Source organism: Arvicola amphibius, chromosome 12 (assembly GCF_903992535.2).
Source record: "Arvicola amphibius chromosome 12, mArvAmp1.2, whole genome shotgun sequence".
In the NCBI taxonomy this organism is placed as follows: Eukaryota; Metazoa; Chordata; class Mammalia; order Rodentia; family Cricetidae; genus Arvicola; species Arvicola amphibius.
In genome coordinates, this window is record NC_052058.2 from 109668717 (window position 1) to 109689158 (window position 20442).

Below are 20442 nucleotides of genomic sequence, written 5' to 3' on the forward strand. Positions count from 1 at the left end.
CACTTTCAATTAGCCGGGAAAATAAAACTCATCTGTAAAGCGGGTGAGGAGCAAGTTAATGAAAAACGTTCACCGGGCACAGGGTTCAACAGCAGAGGGCACAAAACCCACTGGCCAGGGCCAGAGGCTTGGTGGTGAGGGTAGGCAGAACCTGAGGATCGCTGGGTTTTGTAGTTCGCTATTTGCCTCGCCTGCATGTTCTCCCGGGAGCTGAACTACAACCCCCACAGTGCACTGCTTGCTCCTCTCGCCACCTCGCCTGTGGTCCGCTGAGAAACCTCCTGGGAAATAGCCCCGCCCCGCTCCCGTACGCACGCGTCACGTTTGTTTACCCTAAGGCTCCGCCCCAGACTCCCGCTCTCCCCGCTCCGCCCAGGAATGTCGTCATGCTTAATGTATATTCATGATCAACTCCGCCCCGCCCGCCTACCAGCGCTTCATTAATATTCATGACCGAGCTCGAGCCGCTGCTCCCGGGCGCTGAGGCTGTCCGGCAGCGGGCGGGGCCTGGCGCTGGGGAGCCCGCGACCCGCGGGGAGGGCGTGGGGGGGGGGGGCGGTGGCGACGAAGCGGGCGGGCGGGAGCGCGGGATGGAACACCGAGACACCGACGGAATGCTCCAGATCGCCACATAATCCTCTCGAACGGCCGCGCCGAACGCCATCGGCGTCTCCCTTCCCCTCGCACCGCCGCAGCCATCGTCTCCCACCTTCGCCTCACCTCCTCCTCCGTCGCTGTCTCCGGAGCTGGGGGGGCGACGCGAAGCCCCGCTACGATGGAGCCCGCCGCCGCAGCCCCGGCACAGCGACTCGCCGACCCCGCGGGTGAGGACCGAGCCCCGGCGGCGGCGGCCGAGGGCGCTCGGAGTCCGGAGCCCGCGCCGAGCGTGGCCACGGCCCCGAGCGGCGGGAACGGCGGCGCGGCGCGAGAGCAGGCCCCCTGCGAGGCGCCGCCGGGACCGATGCCTGGCCGGGCGGGAGGCACCGGGCGCAGGCGGCGGCGCGGGGCGCCTCAGCCCGCGGCCGGCGGGGCCGCCCCGGTGCCCGCAGCCGGCGGCGGCGCCGATTCGCTGCTGCTGAGGAGAGGGCGGCTGAAGAGGAATCTGTCGGCCGCCGCCTCGTCTTCCTCGTCGTCGTCCTCGGCGTCCTCGGCTGCCGGCGGCCTCCCGGCCTCCTGCTCGGCCTCGGCGTCGCTGTGCACTCGGAGCCTGGACAGGAAGACGCTGCTCCTGAAGCACCGGCAGCTGCTGCAGTTGCAGCCGTCGGACAGGGACTGGGTGAGGCACCAGCTCCAGCGGGGCTGCGTGCACGTCTTTGACCGCCACATGGCCTCGTCCTACCTGCGCCCAGTGCTCTGCACGATGGACACCACAGCCGCCGAGGTGGCCGTTAGGCTTCTGCAGCTGGGCCACAAAGGCGGCGGGGTGGTGAAGGTGCTGGGCCAGGGGCTGCCTCCCGCCGCCGCTCCGGCCGCGGCCGTCCAGACCCCGGAGGTCAGGCTCGGGAGGGAAGTGGAGCCACCGCCCTCGAGCAGCGCTCCCGGGGCTGTCGGGGGCCCTGCGCGCGCGCCTCCCGCCAACCTGCCGCTTCCCGGGGGCTCCTGGCCACACTGCGCACCCCGCGCCAGCCCCGCGCCCTCGGACTGCAGCCCCGGGGAACTGTTCGCGGGTGGCCTCGGTTCTCCGCCCCGCGCCCCGCACCCGGCCTCCGACACCGAGAGCTTCAGCTTGAGCCCCAGCGCCGAGAGCGTGTCGGACCGATTGGACCCCTACAGCAGCGGCGGCGGCTCCTCGTCGTCGGAGGAGCTAGAGGCTGACCCGGCCCTGGTGTCGACCAGGGCTCCTGGGCCGCCTCCCCTCCGCCCCAGCCGCCCAGCGCAGCCTCGACCTCCTTCCCCGAAGACCTCGCCCTCACTGCAGCCGAAAGCTCCCAGGGTTGTCGATGGCACAGGCGGGATGGCCGGCCAGGGTCCCAGAGAGGACAAGGTGGTGGCGGCTGCAACTCCGGGCGGCCCTCCGTCGACCCTGGGGCGCATCCGGGAGACCGCGCAAAAGACGTCTTCGCCGCCTTCCCTCTATGTCCAGTTTCACGGAGAGACTACCCGGCGCCTCGAGGCGGACGAGAAGCCATTGCAGATCCAAAATGACTACCTCTTCCAACTGGGATTCGGGGAGCTGTGGAGGGTGCAGGAGGAAGGCATGGACTCGGAGATTGGCTGCCTCATCAGATTCTACGCAGGTAAGAAGTTGCCTGCACGTTGATGTGTGGTTTCTAGCCCTGGCAGGGACCGATAAATGATTCAAGGGACCTGGTGAGTCTGATACCCTTTTTTAGCTTGTTCACATGCCGTCTGTGTAAGTACTAAATCGAACATTCTTTAAATCTGCAAGTTTTAGTCGGCTGTCCAGGGCTGAGGTTGGAAAACCAGGCGGATCCGGGGTGACAGAGTCGCCTGGAATACAGGAAACAGGTCAACACGTGAGAGAGGAAAGCCTGTAGAGGTGCTTTCCTTCAGGCCTGCTCAGGGTTGCAGGCAGTTTGGGATTTCAGGAAAATGTCCGATGCTTTCATATGGACCGAGGACAGTGACAACCAAAACTGCTCCAGGGTGCCTTCCCTATGTTCTTCTATGAGTCCACAGTTTACCTTTCGCAGTGTAGCGTGGGCTGCTGGGAGCTGTGCTCTTGTCAACTGATGCCCTTGTTTGTTCCTCTGCCTGCCAGCTTATTTACTGAGTCCTTAGACACCTGGTAAGTTTATGTTCTTTGTTTTGAGTGCTGCTTACCCTAGCGCTTTTTCATTGCTTTTGTTTAGTTTCCCCTCCAAGTTTGAATCCTAGCATAAAAAAAGAGAGTTGACCTGTTGCTGTCCTAGAGCCTTTATTGTCAGAGCTGTGGCAGGACTCGAAACAGACTGGAGTTTATAGGGTTGGTGGTTCCCGCCTCTGATATGACCCGACTCTTCAGTACCTGTTCAAGTGCTTGTCCTCTCTCTTTTGCTAAGAGGCTTGGCTGGAACTAAGTGATGGAGTTACATGGGTGCTGGGTATTGTATCTGAGCTTTGTAAGCCACTTGCACTCTCCCTCTGCTTTAGAGTTCTCGGTGGTCATAACTTTTGTTTAACATAGTTAGCATAGGAGAATTAAAACTTTGGGTGTCATATTGCAAGTGCATATGAAGAATATTGCTAACAACCCCAAGACTCCATAGCTGTTCTTCCACTACTGTTCTAGCTGGAGTTTAGTTTGCATGAATTAGTCTTCAATGCCCACATTGAGATATGCAAGACAGACAGCATGCCTGGAAGAGGTGTTCCTCTAAGTTTTGTTTAAGTTGTTCTGGACTTAAGTGGGTATTTTGATTGCTATTTTGCCTCATAAAGGAAACCAAATTGTAATACAGTAGCATTTTTCTTGGAGATAGTATCTTAATGGAAGATATGCCTTTAATTTTTTTTTTTTTTTTGGCCCAGAAAAGGGTAGGAGCAACAACTATGTCTTTTTCTTTCATGGCTCATGTAACTTGTGAAATATTTCTTTGCAAAGACATCAAATAGTAATCACACTTGAAAGGGAGAGTATTTTAGGATGAGAATGATAATCTTTCTTAATCACATAGAGGGAAATGGCTATAAAACAAGGTATATGCAATGGAAAATATTTGAGCTTGCTCTTATGTATGGAGGAAGCTTTTCTCTCCACTTTGCTGATGACTGAATAGGTTGATTAGAATCAGATTTGTGGGAAAGGTTGGGTGTCACAGTTCTGAAGTTTAAATCTTGGATTCTCTTTGGCTGTTTTTTTTTTCAGCAGTGTTTAAAACATTTCGAGTGGGCTTTTATTCTTTCATACTCATCTCAGTTGAAAGTTGACCTGATTTTTTTGTTAAATCTTAAATTTCTGGTGTGGTTATTTTAATCTTTTTGTTTTTGTTTATGAAAAGTCGTCATAATTGTTACCTCCTGAACTTACTACAGTATTTCCATGTACAGCATAAATAGATGCAGGCGTCAGCGTATATGCTCATAAAAGTTACTAATAAAGTGAGGATGCTCCACAAACATTGTCCAGCCTGCTCTTGAACGTGAAGCCTGTGTCCCTGGGTTCTAGAAGAAAGGTGTCTGGCTGTTGCAAAGTTGTCTGACTGCTTATTTTGGCATTTAAGCAAAGTTGGACTTAATTTAAGCCTAAATCAAAGTACTGAGCATCTGTGGACTGGTATTTGTCTTAGAATAAAACTCAGCATCACTAGAGGCTGTTTCAATTTTCACCAGGATGTGTGTTCCTAACAGCAAGGCACTGCTGAAAGGTGGCCCTGCATGTCTGAATTATCAGGACATATGGTGAAGGTTTGCCCCAGGCTGGGGAGATTCCTAGAAATTGCTTCTGCTCCTGTGGAATATAGGACAGCCAAAAGGAGGCTTTTGTGTTTTGATTGTTAGTGCTTGTGTACGAAGAGAACAATTCATGTATGTTTTAAATGATTTCTTTTAAGAAGGCACTGGAAAATTCTATATTGATTTGCTTCAATAATTTCTCATATATACTGTTTTTGAATTTATTGTTGCATGTCTTTTCTGGTGGAGTTAAAGATAGCTAGGAAATTTGAGATGGCTTGACAGTGTTTTCCTATGTTTAACCTGAGGACATTATCACTATCTGTGTTCTTACCTTCTCCGCCACTTTGTTTCTTATTTTCACAATGCTGTTGTCCAGCAGAGGCCTTCCATTCTCTTGAGGGTCTTTGTTCAATTAAATTTCAGTATTTATAATCTTTAGCAGGTTGCTTAAGGGCTTTGAAAGCTATTTGTGGTTACTTTGAATGGTTAAGTATTTATTTGGGTAAGTTAAAATGAAAGTCTTTAAGTGAGGTCACTCTTGGATGAGAAGTTACCAAAACTTCTAATTGCAGTTACCAAAAACTTAGTTTGGAAATTGTTACTGCTCCTATTGCAAAAGCATTCTTTGAGTTTTAAAATAGGAGGAAATTCAATTGGTATTATCTAATGTTAAGTTTGTTAATTATATTGAGGTTTAATTTTCTTTTAAAAAATTATACAACTTAAGTCATACCTGAAAGAGCAATTTTGTTAGAAAAAAAATCTCAGGAATTCAGTTACCGGGCCTAAGTTATGAACACCTAGGCATGAATGAGCTGCTTAGCTTCGCTCCTGGGGCATGTGTCACAGGACAGGGTGAACTCATGTTTACAGCTTTCCCAGCGCCTTTTGTTTTAGCTCTGTAGTCTGTTGCGTTCAGACCCTGCACCTAGTGAGTCTTGGAAGATGTGTTCATGTGGGCTTCCTTGGGGCTGCTTGGTAGTTCGCCTCCCTCCCCTTCTCATATTTCTATCCTCTCTCTCTCTGGGGATGCTCAGACCTTCCGTGATTTCCTGCATGGAAACCAAGAAGGGTGGTTGGCACCAGCAGTGCATTGACAAGTAGGTCTTATTCCTATAATTACAGCAGTGCTGAGTAGTGTGGCTTAAATATGTGACTCCAGTGTGTGCCTCAGTAGTGCTTTTAAGTACAAAGGCTTTCAGTTTTTTTTTTGTTTTCTGCTTAACACTTTGTTATGTTCATATATTTATTTGCCATATGAAGTGTGTGATGTCTTTTAACTATGGTTTGATAAAACCATATATTGGGGTTTATTGTCTTCAGAAATATTAAAGGGCCTTCACATAAATGGTCTCATTTGTCTTTTCAAGAACCATTAGGGAGGAGTCCTGGTGTCAGTCAGCCCTCCTTTCAGATGGAGATGGTATGGTACATTGACAGCTGACTCTCTCTGAGGGTTTTCAGCCCCTGGTAGAGCTGAGACAAGGGAGCAAAGTTTGTGATTCAACTCACTGTCTATGAATTGGTGCTGAATTTCATTTACACTTGAGTTTTCAGAAAATATGCTATCTTTATTGGTAATAAGGTGCTGTTATCGGCCAGTTCTGGGTGTTTCCTTGTAAAATGGAGATGATTCTTTTTATCACATGGCCTTTAAAAATGTAAAGAACCAAGATTGACAAGTAAGAGCAGTGCAGAAAGTATTAGTGTTCTAAATATTCTGGTTATAAATCATGATTCTTACAGTTGATAAGGCTTATGTAGTGATTACATTTTTATCCAAGTATTTCTTGTGTTAAATCTTTATTGGGAAGTTATCTGAGCAGATAACCTCAGAGTGGGTTTTATGATCACTTCTTTTAAAGCAATGATAATACTCAACATTAAAGAGCTTGTCTGTTTGAAAGCTGAATTACCAGTAGTCTTTATAGTAAATAGTGCGTTGCTGATATTTTCTTGTACTGTTTTGTGATTCTTAGGTTATACAAGAGCTAGAGAGCATTTATTCTCTGAATTTTATTATAGTGTTTTGAAAATGGTGGAGGTTTTGTACTTAGGATTGTAGCAAGCACATAGGATAGATAGATCAGTCTGGGAAGTTTCTTTGCAGACCTAGCGTGTGAATCTCAGAGGTCAGTCCACACTGCCAGGACAAAACTAAATAAATAGACTGTCAGCTGCTGTAAATGGTTGTGTAATACATGCTTGTTATTGTCTTCTTACAAAATTTAGCTTTTGATTTATTAGGAAGGTAACAGTCCCTGACATCATATAGGAGCCGTGCCTTGTATAAATCTTGGAATTTTTTTCTTACTGTTTGGATTGAATTTGTGTAGATTGTTAAGCAGCTGGTGGAGTGTGCCCTGATTTTTTTTTTTTTTTTTTGACTTCCATCCTGTTTGGGTCCCCAGGGATGTGTTAAACACAGATGCACACAGAGGCATTTCTCTCATGGCAGGAGATTTCAGATGTGCCACATACTATTAATATCTTCTCTTTCACGTGACTGAGCTCTGTGGACTTTTAGAGAACAGTTTTCCCTCCAAGTTTTCCTGGAGTTAATAGCTCACCTCTTTCAAAGGCATCTCTTACCTTGACTTTGAGATTTATTTAATGAGACACCTGTCAAATGAGACATCTTACATTGAATGATTTTGTTATGTGTCACATTTCATGCTGCCCAGGCTGCTGGACAGGAGGAGGCTTAATTATAAACTCTGAAAGTCCATTCAATGGGAAAGCTATTTCTTTAAAAGCACCAGGCATTTGTGAAAATTGAAAAAGAGGTCTTATCAAAATGCCTCATAACAGTGTGTGAAGATAAGACCTCCTCCACCCCACCTTTATAAATTGTCCCCTCCTTTAATTACATCCATCTGCTGGAGCCCTGGCACTGAGGGTTTATCCCACTTAGGGTCCCCGGACTTCTAAGGCAGACTCTTTGTATTTGTCTTTGGGTTTCTAGAGACAGTACGCTAAACAAAACACAACAAACACCTGCTGCGCTTGGAGCGCTATGGGAACTCCTTCAGCTAAGAGGTCCACACGCTTTTCACCTGTATTTGTAGAACATGAGATCGTGTCCAAAGTGGGCCGGCATCTCAAAGGCTATTTATTGGCTGAAGGAGTTCACACGGCAGTGGTATTTTAGGTATTTTTAGCTTAAGACTGTTTGATTGCCTGTTTAGATTTACATGGCGCCTCAATTAAGGATTTAGAAAATTCTAGTAAGCTGAAACTCAAGGGTCTGGAAAGAATGAATTTTAATGGTACTGGGATTAAAGAACATTGGGATGTCCGGTTAGCCGTGACACAGCTCTTTCAACATACGTCGTCGTGTAGTAATTTTTATTATGTATGGTAGTGGTCAGCAGTTAACGAAATAGAGCTTAAATATTTTGGGTATAATGGTTTTCTTGTAAGCATGAGTTGTCCTGCAACCCTTTTTAGTATGTTAGATGGAAACAGAGCATATCTGATGCTGTTTTATTCATTAAGACATTTAATGAGGAAGTCTGGTTGACGGAGGTGGATGTCTAGTGGGCTCCAGTTGCAGTGCTGTGTTAAAACTGGGCAAAGTACTTTATTTGGACGCAGTCTATATTTTGAGTTTGAAAACTTAAATATTTCAGTAAAAGGGAAAAATTTCCAAAGTGTTTGGCATAAAGTTTTAATGAAGCTTGACTAAAGATAAATTAGTTTTAGTTCCGGTTACATAAATGTATTCAGTTAAGATTGAATATAATTTGAAAAAATTTAGTTGTGAACCATTTCAATAATCACTGAAAATTCCATTTAGAAATTTAAAGTCTAAGTAAATTTGAATGAGTGGTTTTTGTTTATTTGTTTTCCTCATTTTTTCCAAGCAGGAAGAGGTTTGTTTGTCAGTGTTTCTTCTGATTCATGTGTCTCCTGAAGAGCACTTGGAGAATGAATGGATCTTTTCATATTCCTGCCTCAGTTAGTAGGTCACAGCATTTGGGCTTTCTTGTCAAGCACACACATATGCATATTTTTAAGTGTAGCAACAGTAAGCAGGAGCTTTGCTTGTTTTTGCATATTTAATAATTATTGGGTCTTGTATTTGGTTAACTTCTGAAATATTGTTCCTGATTTTGAGATTTTTTTTATGAATAGATTCAGTTTTTGAGCTTTACTTTGAGAACTGTATTCCTTGGGAGAACGTTCTTTTTTCCTATCCAGGACTTTGAGAGTGTGGCTAGATGCAGCCTTATTGTTGACACTACATTTCTTGGTTTTTGGGTTCTGCTAATGCTCTGTGTATGTTTTGGGGGACAGGGAATAAGTAAGCTGTTTCTTATCAAAACACAAAACTTGGGGGTAAAAGTCCTCTCTCATTTCAGAGTCTGCTTGGGAGGAAGTGGTTTTGTGATTTGGAGAATCCACTTTGTTCTGAGAGTTGGTAAACTTGATATGATTTGGGTGTCTTTTTTTTTTTTTCTCCTTGGTGCTAAGGAGGGAATCCAAAGTCTTTGATACATATAAGACAGGACTATCCAGCCACATCCTCAGTCCTGGTTTTTGTGAGACAGGTCTTGCTATGTAACCTAATCTGACTTTAGGACAGAAAGTCTTTCTGTCCCATCCCTGCTGGACTCACAAGTGTGAGCTAGCAGACCTACTCGGGTGTTCACTGTATCCTGTGGTGCACTGTGATTTCGTCATCTGTAGAACAGGGAGTCCAGGATTTCTTCTGATTCTTAACTTCTGAGATTCTAGTAACAAGCCTAATTTTAGATAGATTCTCAAAGTTGTAGTTGTTTGGAGTTCTGTAGTTTTGACTCAAAACTGTCAAGTCACCTAGTAAGGGCTTACATCTAACTTAAGGTTTGGATAGGATTCAGACTAAAGAAGATAAACAATGTTTTATTTGTCCTCCCTGTCATTAATACTTCCCAAAGTGGAATCTGGCATGCTAGAGATAAATTGAAGTTAAATTCTTTTCTTAATTGATTCATAAAGTTCCCTTCACATGTAGAAGAACCTCACTGTTCAAAACTTGCCAGTTGATTATTTTTTTAAGATTGTTTTATGGATGTGCATTAACCTGAGCATGCGTGTGCGTGTGCGTGTGTGTGTGAGTGAGCGAGCACGCATGTGAGTAGATACCCTTGAAATCCAGAAGAGGGAACCAGCCATGCTAGAACTAGCTAGCATTTAGGCAGTTGTGAGCTGCTCACAGTGTGGGTACTGGGAACTGAGTCTGGGTCCCCTGCAAAGAGCAGCAAGTGCTCTTAGCCAGTGAGCCAGTCTCCATGTCTGATCAGTTTTAATTCATGGTGAGCTTAGTACCTTAGTTCCTTTTAATGGCAGGAAAAGCACAAAAAGTAAATGAAAATCCACACTACATTTATTAGATTATGGAATTCAGGAAACTAAGAGATAATTTAGCACAGCTGTGTTTTACTAGATGAGGAAATTAGACATATAGAGTTTGTAGTTGAGAATCAGTGATAAGTCAAGTATCAGAATTAAGAACATAGCCAGATTTTGACAGGTGCTCCAGTCCTTCTCCACAATTATGAACTTGTAAGGTTAACTATTTTTAGATGTTCTTTATGTTTAATACAAAGGTTTGAAGACTGTTCCTTACACATTTCAACATTTCTTTATTACTTGTTTCTTTCTAATCAGTGCCATTGAGAGGTGGCATATCACTGTTACAGACTGTAAGGGACCTGTAACTGAGAAGCAGACAGCACAAAGGGAAGTTAGATTTCTTTCTTGATGCTACCTACCATTTGGGAGAGTTAGGATAAAATTTATTACAGCTTGCTGAGAAGAGGCTGAGTTTTACAGTATCAATGCTGGCTTGCTTCGACTTTGAAGTTGAAGCAGTTAGAAGAATGGAAATGTTTGAAAAAGTAATCATGTTTTTAATCCCAGCACTAGGGAGGCAGAGGCAGGCGGATCTCTGTGAGTTCAAGGCCAGCCTGATCTACAGAGAGAGTTCCAGGACAGCCAGAGTAATGCAGAGAAATCCTGTCTCAAAAAAACCAAAACAAACAAAAAGATAAAAAATTAATTAGTAGAAAAAATTAGAATGAGTTTGCACTAAAAATATTAATAGTAATGTTTATTAATAATTTCAATTAAAATGTTTTAATATAAAGTTAATTGTGCAGTTTTTTATTCCAGTGCCTGTATTAAGTTCTACTAAAGTATCTGTTCATGGTTCTTCCTTTGTGCAGTGTGAACAGTTGAAAAAACTTTGTTCAGTGTTCCTTGTATTTCTGTTGTATTGAATTTTAATGTATTATGACATATCTTTTGGGAGGTATCTATCTATCATCTGCGGTAGCAAAAACATAATTTGGGAGCTGTGGAAACAGAGTTCCAGGTATTTTTAGGGGTTTAAGAGATTTTCTGTTAATGTATTTCTATTTTAATTGAATCATTTCTGAAAGCAAAAGTTTTACCTTTCTATATAGAAGGTAACATATTGAGTCAGTTGATTCCCTAAAGATTACTGTTCATTTTTAAGGTGAGAATAGAAACCTTTTTCAAAGTGCAGAAGTACAAAAGGGTAATGTTACCTTGCATCTGGAAGATATAGTATGTACCTCAGGTGCTAAAACAAGAGGGAATTTCTCTTGATAATCTCTTAGAAAGATGGGTTGGGTGAGCTGTGGTTGACATTCAGATTTAAATAACAAGGAATTCTTACGCATAAATACTGCTCTAGTTAGCAGACTTCTGCCCTGTCCTCACATGCACACTGTGTTTTAGGTAGGCTACAGCAGGAGTCATGCTTGTATTTGAGGGTGAAGTCTATGCATGGGATCTTCTTGGGGAAGAAAAAAACCTTAACAAATTGCTATTTATATTAACTTGAGTCTTTTTTTTTCCACACTAGTGGTTTAATGTGAGTGCCTGTTTATGTCACTAATCTGTTTTGGGTGGGTGATTTTCTCTTGATGATTTATAAGATTCATTTACGGAAAAGTTTTGTTTCTCAAGTCACTAATATTTTCGTTATCTATTCCCTTCTTATTGATCTTTAAATCCCTGTATCCTGTCATCCTTCCTTATCCCAAGATTGAAAACCGGTCCTTTCAGATGTTCTTTCTGTAATTTCAGTTCTCTCTCTGTTGTTTGATTAAATAAGAAGTAAGGAATTTAAATTGTCCCCATATTTTTTTATTGAGTAATTGTCTTCTTCACTCATTGAATATGCTACTCTGTTCCCCAGAGATTCTTGTTTTTAACTTGATAGGAAATTCAGATTTTTCTTAGGAGTATTTTTGGTTCAGTAACTTGAATTTGTTGAGGAAAAAATAAGAGAGCGAGGGCTCTTGAGTCAATTTACTATGGCCTTTTATTTATTTATTTTTAATGTTTTAAGTTCCCTATGTAGCCATTACTTAAAAAAACAAAAGACTTATTTTCTGTGTATGCCTAACTAGATGTATGTGCATTCCATGTGCTGTGCCTGCAGAAATCTTTTTTCTTTCTTTCTTTTTTTTTTTTTTGGACAGTGGCCCTGGCTGTCCTAGAACTTCCTTTGTGGTCACCTAAAGAAAATCTAAAAACATGGTTCTCTGAACTTCTTTTGATTAGGCATTAATGTCACTTTCTTATTTAAATTACCGAAAATTTCTTTATTTCTCTTTCTGGAGAAATCTGAATTACCTTGACGGTTATTGTGAAATACAAGTGGTTTATTTTTGGGGTTTAGAAAAAGAAGGCTAAGGCACCTTTTGAAATCAGTAATCCTGGCTGCTGTTGGAGCTTCCAGGTTTTTCCTGGTTGACCTGGGAAGGAAGTCCATGAGTAGTGACCATGAACTGATCATAGTTATTACTACTGTGTTTTGGTGCTAGGGATTGAGTCCAGGGCCTCGTGTGCTAGGCAATGTGTATTGCACTTTGGATGACATCCCCAGCCCTCGTCAGTTAAGGGTTGGGAGATGGCTTGGTCAGTGAGGCGCTTGCTTTTCTGGCAGAGGACCCTAGTTAGATCACTAGGACCCTCAGATGCTGGGTGTGGCCGCCTATGAGGAGGACTTGCTGTGCTGGCCAGCCCTGCTATCCTAACTGGGGAGCTCCTGGCCAATCAGAGACACTGTGTGAAAGGACTTAGGTGGTGTTCTTGAGGATGACACCTGGGTTGTCCCCAGCCTCATGTGCATTCGTAGCTGCACACACACACATTTTAAAAAATGTGTAATTTGAAAGAACTCTCATTTGATATTGCGGAGCATTGTGATACTGGGACTAGTGTTCTCTTGGAACCTGCTGTACATGAACTCCCAGAAATGATGAAGTAGTTTTTAGTGGGGTTGGAGGAGGGTGAAGTGTAGAAAATTAAAATGATGAGAGCATTTGTCATCTTTGGTAAGCAGTCTTTTAAGGTGGGTGACCAATTCTTTAATTGTAAGTGTCCACGAGGTATAAGTTGTACTACTATTAAACTTTTGGTTTTACAAGATTTTACTTGGTAGAGGACTGGGTTTCTTTTTTACAGAATTATTTTAGCCAAGGTCTTACAGTGTAGCCCAGGCTTTCCTTGAACTTGCAGCAATCCTCTAGCCTCAGCCTGCTAGGTGTTGGGATTTCAGTATATAACACTACAGTTTGTCATGGGCTTTTAGTTGTATTGCTGAGGTTCCAAGTTACCATTGCTGAAAGTAGATTTTACATTTGACTACATTCTTGTTTTGAAGACAAATATTCAGACCTATTGCTCTGAGATACTAAATGAAATAAAACTGTAATTTAAGTTACATGCAAGTGGGTCTGTTTGCTTTCTATTGGTGTGATAAAGAACATGAGCAAAATAACTTTGGGAGGAAAGTGTTTATTTCACTCTACAGCTTATAGTTTTTTCATGAAGGGAAATGGGGTTGGGGGGACGGAACCTGAGGCAGGAATGTGGAAGCAGGAACTGAAGCAGAGGTCAAGGAGGAGTGCTGTTCACTGGCACAGGGTGGCACCACAGTGGGCTGGGCCTTCCCATGTCAAACAGTAATCAAGAAAATGCCCAGAAACATGCTCACAGGCTGCTGCGATGAAGGCAGCTCCTCAAAAGAGGCTCCCTTTTCTCAGAGCACTCCAGCCTTGCGACAAGTCTAGTAATCAGTACAGTAAACAACATTTCCCCCCGCTAACAAGTCAGCTCACATTTTTTAATTTCTAAAATTAAGTGCAAATTATTTAAACTGCCTCAGCATTGTTGTATCCTGCTGTGTAGTTTTAAAAATGCATAGTAGTTTATTATTTAGCAAACACATCACAGTTTGGGGCCTTGTATCAAGTTTTTTATACATATTAACTAATTTAGTTCTTATCATAATGCCATGAGGTAGATAATGTTATTTCACAGTATTGTAGGTATAGAAACTGCCAGTTTGTAGTCTGTGTGGATTTGTATAAAGAGCAAGGCATAGGTAAAATTTAGGTTTTTTTGTCTCTTATGCCAGAATTAATTATTAGTTCACTAGTAAGTGTCCTCTTTGTCGGCTTTAGTTCTGGGATCGAGTTCTCTGATCGTGTCTCCATCCCTACTTTTACTTCCTACTGCTGGAAGTTGTTGAGGATCAAGTGGGACAGGAATGCAAGTGCTGAGGACACAGTGCTACAAAGCAGTGCTAATTGGCCACACATGGTCAAGTTTCTCTTTTTGGCGGGAAGAGCCTTGACTGAGAAACTGGAGACCTGTGTTTGACTGTGAGCCTCTCCACTTAATATGCTTTAACCTTCCTCAGCTCCCTTTGTCAGAGAGGAAGAAGAGGTGATTAAAAAAATCTATCTGAAAAAACTTTGTGAGGTTGAGATGTGAGGATATATGTGGCAGTGCTGTGTAAACTGTGAATGTTACATAAACATAATGTGGTTCTATTATTTTTGGCAATAGTAAATTGCTACAGATGTTAATGAGTGTTAATTAGGGCTCATTAAGGAAGATGAGATATACTGTTGGCCCTGCCGCTCAGTTGCTGGAGGACCACATTCAGTCAGTAGCTACTATTGAAAATCTAAGACGCCAAAGGTGTTTTTAATCAGAGGCAACTGATGCGATCTCCCAAAGGTGCTTGAAATGCTTGTAGACTGGAGGGCACTTTTCGGTAGCATGGTAACATTTCCAAATGGAAAGGTGGTGCTTTTAAAGGAGGCATGGTTCTCACAGGTTGTTCTAATAACAGAAAAGGAGGGGCGTGCTCAGGGAAAGCGTGAGCCCTTGAGGGGCCAGAAGGTATATTGCTGCCTAAGTTCTTTATCCTGACTTACCTAGGGCCACTAGTTCTAGGTCCAGGAAGACTGCTCCTCTAGTCATCTAGGCATTTTTATTTGTTTGAATTATTTGGGGCGTGCTTTTGGGGAGCATCTCTTTATTTTGCTCTTTTGGATAGATGTTGAGGGTGCCCTGAAGCCTTGTTGTGGCCCACTATACTACTAAAAGTCATTCTCTTCTTTTTTTAAGACCTGTCATGTCTTATTTTATACTGCTTTATGAATTTTTATGGGACATGCTATGTTTATCTTTTGAAAGATGTAATTTTAATGGTATGTATTGACCACATTAATGTAAAATTTGAATAATAACAAACTGGTCATGACCTTGATGCTTTTAAAAAAATTCTTAAGACTTTTACTGTCTGAAACTTCATGGACCATATTGTTTTTCTTTAAACCTTTGTGTTAACTCGGAATAGGTACAACTCTTAGGTGTTCATATAAGCAAAACCAACTTACTGGCTTTCCCCTCCTGGCTATATCTGTACTGCACACATGGTAGGATGTGTATGTGTGTATGTGTGTAGGTGTGCATGCCTATAGATGTGTCTGTATAGATGTGTTTATGAGTATTTATACATGTGTAAGTACATAGACACGTATATGTATATTTATGTGTATGCATGCATGTATATGTGTGTGTATGTTCGTGTGTGTGCATTCCACAGCAGGTGGAGGACAACTTTCTGTTCTCATTGGCAAGGTGAGGTCTTTACTAATGAAGTCTTAAGAATTATCTTGCTGACTCTGAAATACTATAGAATGTAGTAATGTGAATGACAACTCTGGAAGAGCTTCATTTTACATTTTTTACATTAGCTGTAAAATTCTGATATATATAAAAATGTATTTCCAATCCTGTCTAACAAAAATAAGTCCTGCTTCTAAGTCAAATAAAAATACTTATAAATCAGATTGATCAGCATTCAGGCTAATTATCTGCCAATATGCATTTTCCACCACCATTAGCACTATTGCCCTTTGGAAATGCTTTCAGCGGCTTTAGCTGACTCATGGCCACAGCATCCGTACCTGACAGGCTGTTTTCATGGGATGTATCAACAGACGGTTATCAGCGGTGTGATCATAGCAATAGGTACTGCTGCTTATGCTTATAAAGCAGAAGCTCAATGAACCCTTGTTCCCTAAGATAGAACCCTCGCTCTGTAAGTGTGTATCTTGGAACTGCTTAAGAGGGCAAGGTTCTAAAGATACCACACAAAAGACCATTTCTGAGAGCAGTGATTGTTTTGTGTGTTCATGGTGCTTGCCATCTACTCTGAGTCAGCTGGTAACTAATAGAGAATCGGAGCTGCCATTGCTCCTTCTTCCCTCACTACAAACAAAACAAAGTAGTTTACAGTCCTGGTGTTAAGGAACTGACAGATTAGCCCAGCTGGCATCTACCTCCAGATAATACTGGTGGAAAAAGGCATAAATAATGTTCATTTATCTTTAAAGTACTTTGATATGCACACTTATGCTTAATCCATGTACAGTCTATTCTTTCTTATAGAACCTTTTTTTTAAAGAATAGACCAGTATTGTTTGTAAACAGTTATCAAGTCAAAACCGAGTGAGAATGATTGAAGTATAATGTTTGCTAAAGAATAGTTCTGCTGGGCTTTACTGATGTAAATTGGGTGACAGCCTTGGTGATATCCAAGAGGGTTTAGAATCTTAGCATTGGAAGAGATCAGAGAGCATTTAGACCATCCCTTGCTCCCTACCTACCCCATTTCTTCTGATAGGGTCTCATTATGTAACCCTGGCTAGCCTCGGAACTCTCCATGCGTCTGTCAGCCTCCTAGTTCCCTGGCTAGCCATCCTCTCGTCTCAGCTTCCCTAGTGCTGAATGAATTACTGGTCTGTGCTTCCCACTCACCACCAGTCCAGTTTTTACCTCTCAGAGAAACCTGCATTTAGAAAACTCTTGGCTGATGGTCATTTTGTGTCCTTTTTGCCTACAAGTTAGGAGTGTAAGCCTTTTTTTCCCAGGACAGCATTTTTGGGGCTTTGGTTCCTGAAGCGTGCTGTTTGGACCAGCAGTTCCTGGGAGCCTTTTAGAGGCGCAGACTCTCAGGGCCTCCCTGCAGACTTCCCGAGGGTCATGGTTTTAACAGGGTCCTCAGATGTCTTCAGAACCTTAGGTTTTGAGTTCTAGTGCTGGATAAGTCAGGGACGGATTGACTGTGTAAGATTGAGGTATGATTCAGTAGAGACAATGGGGCCCAGGATAGAGCAGTAAGAGGAAGGAAAAGAGACTTATGGGTATCATCCTGTAATTCACTAGCTAATTGACTGTCTTCTGGTCTGGGTGATGGGAGGATTGTGGGTCAATGTATGAAAATGGTAGGTATGAGGTATCACTCATTTAGTAAGATGTACGTACTGGGATTATAGGTAGAAGCTGGCGTGAATGAGGGTTTGCCTCCTGCTCTGTTTATAGAACTGCACATTGGAGGACTGACTTTGCTGAGATAGATAAAATTTAGCTGGCTGTAGCTGCCTACTTCAGCTGGCAGCATTGGTTTACACTAGCTTTCAAGTCTCAGTATAGGTTGTTGTTCCTTCCACTGGTTAGTGTGTGTGTGTGTGTGTGTGTGTGTGTGTGTGTACTCAGGATGGTGATAGAAATATCATTTGCTTAGTTATCCTTTTTAAAATACAAAATAAATGTAAGTACTGCCTATGGGACACAAATGAAGAGGTCTAAGAAGAATGTTTGTATTAGATTTATGAAATTCTCAGGGTGTATTATTTTTGAATGGCAATGTTTTCCTGTCTAGTGGGGTGGGGACTTCCATAAGCAATTAGCATCCAACTTCCTGAAAGTAGAATGCTCTGGAAATGCTTCCTGGAAAGGGCTGGATATGTAAGGTACAAAAGTATTGAACACTGTCCTCCAGGCATGGTAGCTGTAGTCCTCATCAGAACTACTACTTGCAAGAGACACAGGAGATTGGGCCTTTTGGCTGTTTCCTTCCCTCATATAGAAGGACTTGTTGGGCGAATCCTTGGTTTCTCGTGATCTCCCAGGCCACTCCTGCTGGCACCTCCCGAGTTAGCTGTATATAATTCTGCCACAATTGTGGATGTTTCCAGAGATGTGAGAGTATGTTGGCTGTGGAGGGTTAACTGGAAGGAGAGGCCATCTGTGCAGCTAGGAGAAAGTTGACATGTGCATTGGAATGAGACCTTGGCTGCTTTGTGGGTACGCATTCTCCTTTATAACTCTCCATCCATGCTCTGTAGCTGACCCAGTAAACTCGGAGGTCCCTCAAGTTGAGCTTTGGTGGAATTGTGGTTTATCAATGGGACCCTATAAAGAGTTGGTAAATGTTTGTCTTTCCTGGAAAAAGGTTCCTGAAACGGGATGAATGACAGCCCAGTGTGGATGAGGAATTGTGAGTAACTTGGACTGGTGAAGGGTCAGACAATGAGATTAACAATGGTAAGAAATGGGATTATAAAGGAAGGTTAGGGTCACCTGATGAATGACCTTATGTGCTAAGTAAAGGCTTGATAAACTAAATTGAAGGGTGACATGATTAGGTTTGTATTCTAGGATATTAAATGACAGACAACTGGAGGATGAGTTGTAGGAAGTTCCTAGAGAAAGTCAGGCTGGAGTGTTACTAAACACTCATGGCATGCACTTATGCTAATGCTTCCTGTTACCACAGAGAGATGTGATGCGTGACCTTTGCCTCAAGTTCAGCCTAAGAGGAAAGAAGAAAAATTTAACAGTATTGACCCTGCCACTTTAAAGGTTTGGAAATGTGGTTGTGCCAAATAGGAAAACGATCACCTCTGCTTTGGTTGAGGAGGTGGCAGAGGTTTTGAAGATCAGAATGAGTGGAGCAGGAAGCAGGACTCTGTGGGAAAGGGCTTGGGGTGGGGTGGTAGAGCTGCCGAGCTGTTCCACAAGGAAGGGCGTGTCCAACCTGTTGGCCCTGACTTGACTTTGTTCTCTACAGAGTTCATGCTCAAGAATCATACAACTGAGTTACAGAAAAAGAAAAAAAATCCCTCCATGTTTAAAGTGAATTAATGATATGTTGACCACATTCATAGCCATTATGGTTCTGGGCTGTGATTGCATGTATCTGGAAGATGGTTGTTGGGTTTTAGTAGTTGATCATTTGTGCAATGTGTATTTGTGTGTGGGGGGGATGGGAAGTTAGAGTTTTTAAAAATTCATTTCTGAGCTAATTTGAATATGTTCTGCATTTTGAGAAGTAGAAATATGGTATCAACAAGCCTGGCAGGGCTTTAGATGTTGGTTTGATTTGATTTCCAGTCTGAGTGGCTGCAGTCCCCATTAATTAACTCTTGAGAATTTCTTAAATGAGGGGAGAGATGAATTAGAATTTGAATAGTAAAGTCTTACGTCCTGAAGGACATCGAGTGCATCTGCTGAGCTCAGAGATCATTTATTTTAATGAATTAGTTAAAGGCTTGATGGAATTTGGAAGTGGAATGTACCCTAGTTTACATCTCTGTTGCTGTGATAAAACACTGATCAAAAGAGGCTTGGAGAGGGCCAGCAGTGTCAGCACATACCTGTAATCCCAGGAAAGGCAGAGGCCAGCCTGATCTACAGAGTGAGTTCCAGGTACTGCCTGGGCTACACAGAGAAACCCTGTCTTGAAAAACAAAACAAACAAGAAGCTTGGAGAGGGAAGGGTTTATTTCATTTACAGCTTAGTCTCATGAAGGAAAAAGTCAGGGGAGGAACCTGAGGCAGGTATTGAAGCAAAAAACAGTGGAGAAATACTGCTTTTTGGCCTGCTCAGCCTGCTGTCTTAGACACTCAAGCCTCCTGCCCAGGATGGAATTGTTCACCGTGGGCTGGGTCCTCTAACATCAATCATTAATCAAGGAAATGCCCCACGTATATACCCACAGGCCAACCTAATGGAGGCAGTTCTTTAATTAAGGATCCCTCTTCCCAAGGGATTTTAGTTTGGGTCAAGTTAATATAAAGTAACCAGCCAGCTGAGTGTTAGGATGAACACAGTTCTGAGGAAGCAACTCTAAGGAACAACACTTTTACTTAAGTGTTGATGGGTTATATTGAATGAAAACAATTTCAGACATATAAAAGATAGTCTGTATGCTATGCAGTTAATGGCTAGTTTTTGGTGGTGTTTCTTTTGGAGAGTCAGTGATGGGAAAGGACATAAGGAGTCTCAAGTTTTGGCATTGATATGAAGTTCAGCTTCCTTGAGAGATAACTCAGACTGACCTCTTTACAGTTGTGGGGCTGAGCACATACAAGGCATACCTCAGCGGAGGAGTAGAAGTGAATGCTTCTGAGAGGAACATTGCTTCTATCCTGAGATGAAAGATGGAGACAGTGGCAAAGGATGATGGATGAATGGAAAAGGAAAATAAAGGAAGAAAAGTCCTGGAAGAAATAATAGGAGGCAGAATCACATGCATCCATGGCCTTACCCTTGGGCTACCTAGCTATTTCCCTGAGACTACAGAAAGGATAAGTAAAGGGCCCTGGGTCTGGAGAGGCTCAGCAGTGGGGAGCACTTTCTGCTCACACACGACCTGTTTTTGGAGCCATCACCTGCCTCAGGTGGCTCACAACTGTCTGTACATAAGTCTAGTTTCAGTGGACCATGACACCTCTTCTGGCTTCTGCAGACTCCTCCATGCACTGGTGGTGTGTAAAAACTCAAGCAGACTCACTTACAAACCCATAAATTAAAATAAAATGAGTTAAAACAAAATAAATCTTTTTTTAAAGAAAAGATTCTTTTTCTAAGAGTTTAGAGTTGAGCTTCAGACTTTTTAGTGAATTAGAAGAGCAACCAAGGCTTTGTATTTCTTG

General features: G+C 42.9%; 1 protein-coding gene across 1 annotated transcript in view; it reads left to right on the plus strand.

The window, feature by feature from the left end:
- The first annotated feature begins 655 nt into the window (after positions 1 to 655).
- Phlpp1 (PH domain and leucine rich repeat protein phosphatase 1) overlaps positions 656 to 20442 on the plus strand; it is a 212216-nt gene continuing 192429 nt past the window's right edge. Inside the window, exon 1 of the mRNA XM_038349966.1 lies at positions 656 to 2237. Within this exon, the coding sequence (XP_038205894.1) occupies positions 776 to 2237 (1462 nt within the window). The 5' untranslated portion in view covers positions 656 to 775. The remainder of the gene's footprint in view (positions 2238 to 20442) is intronic.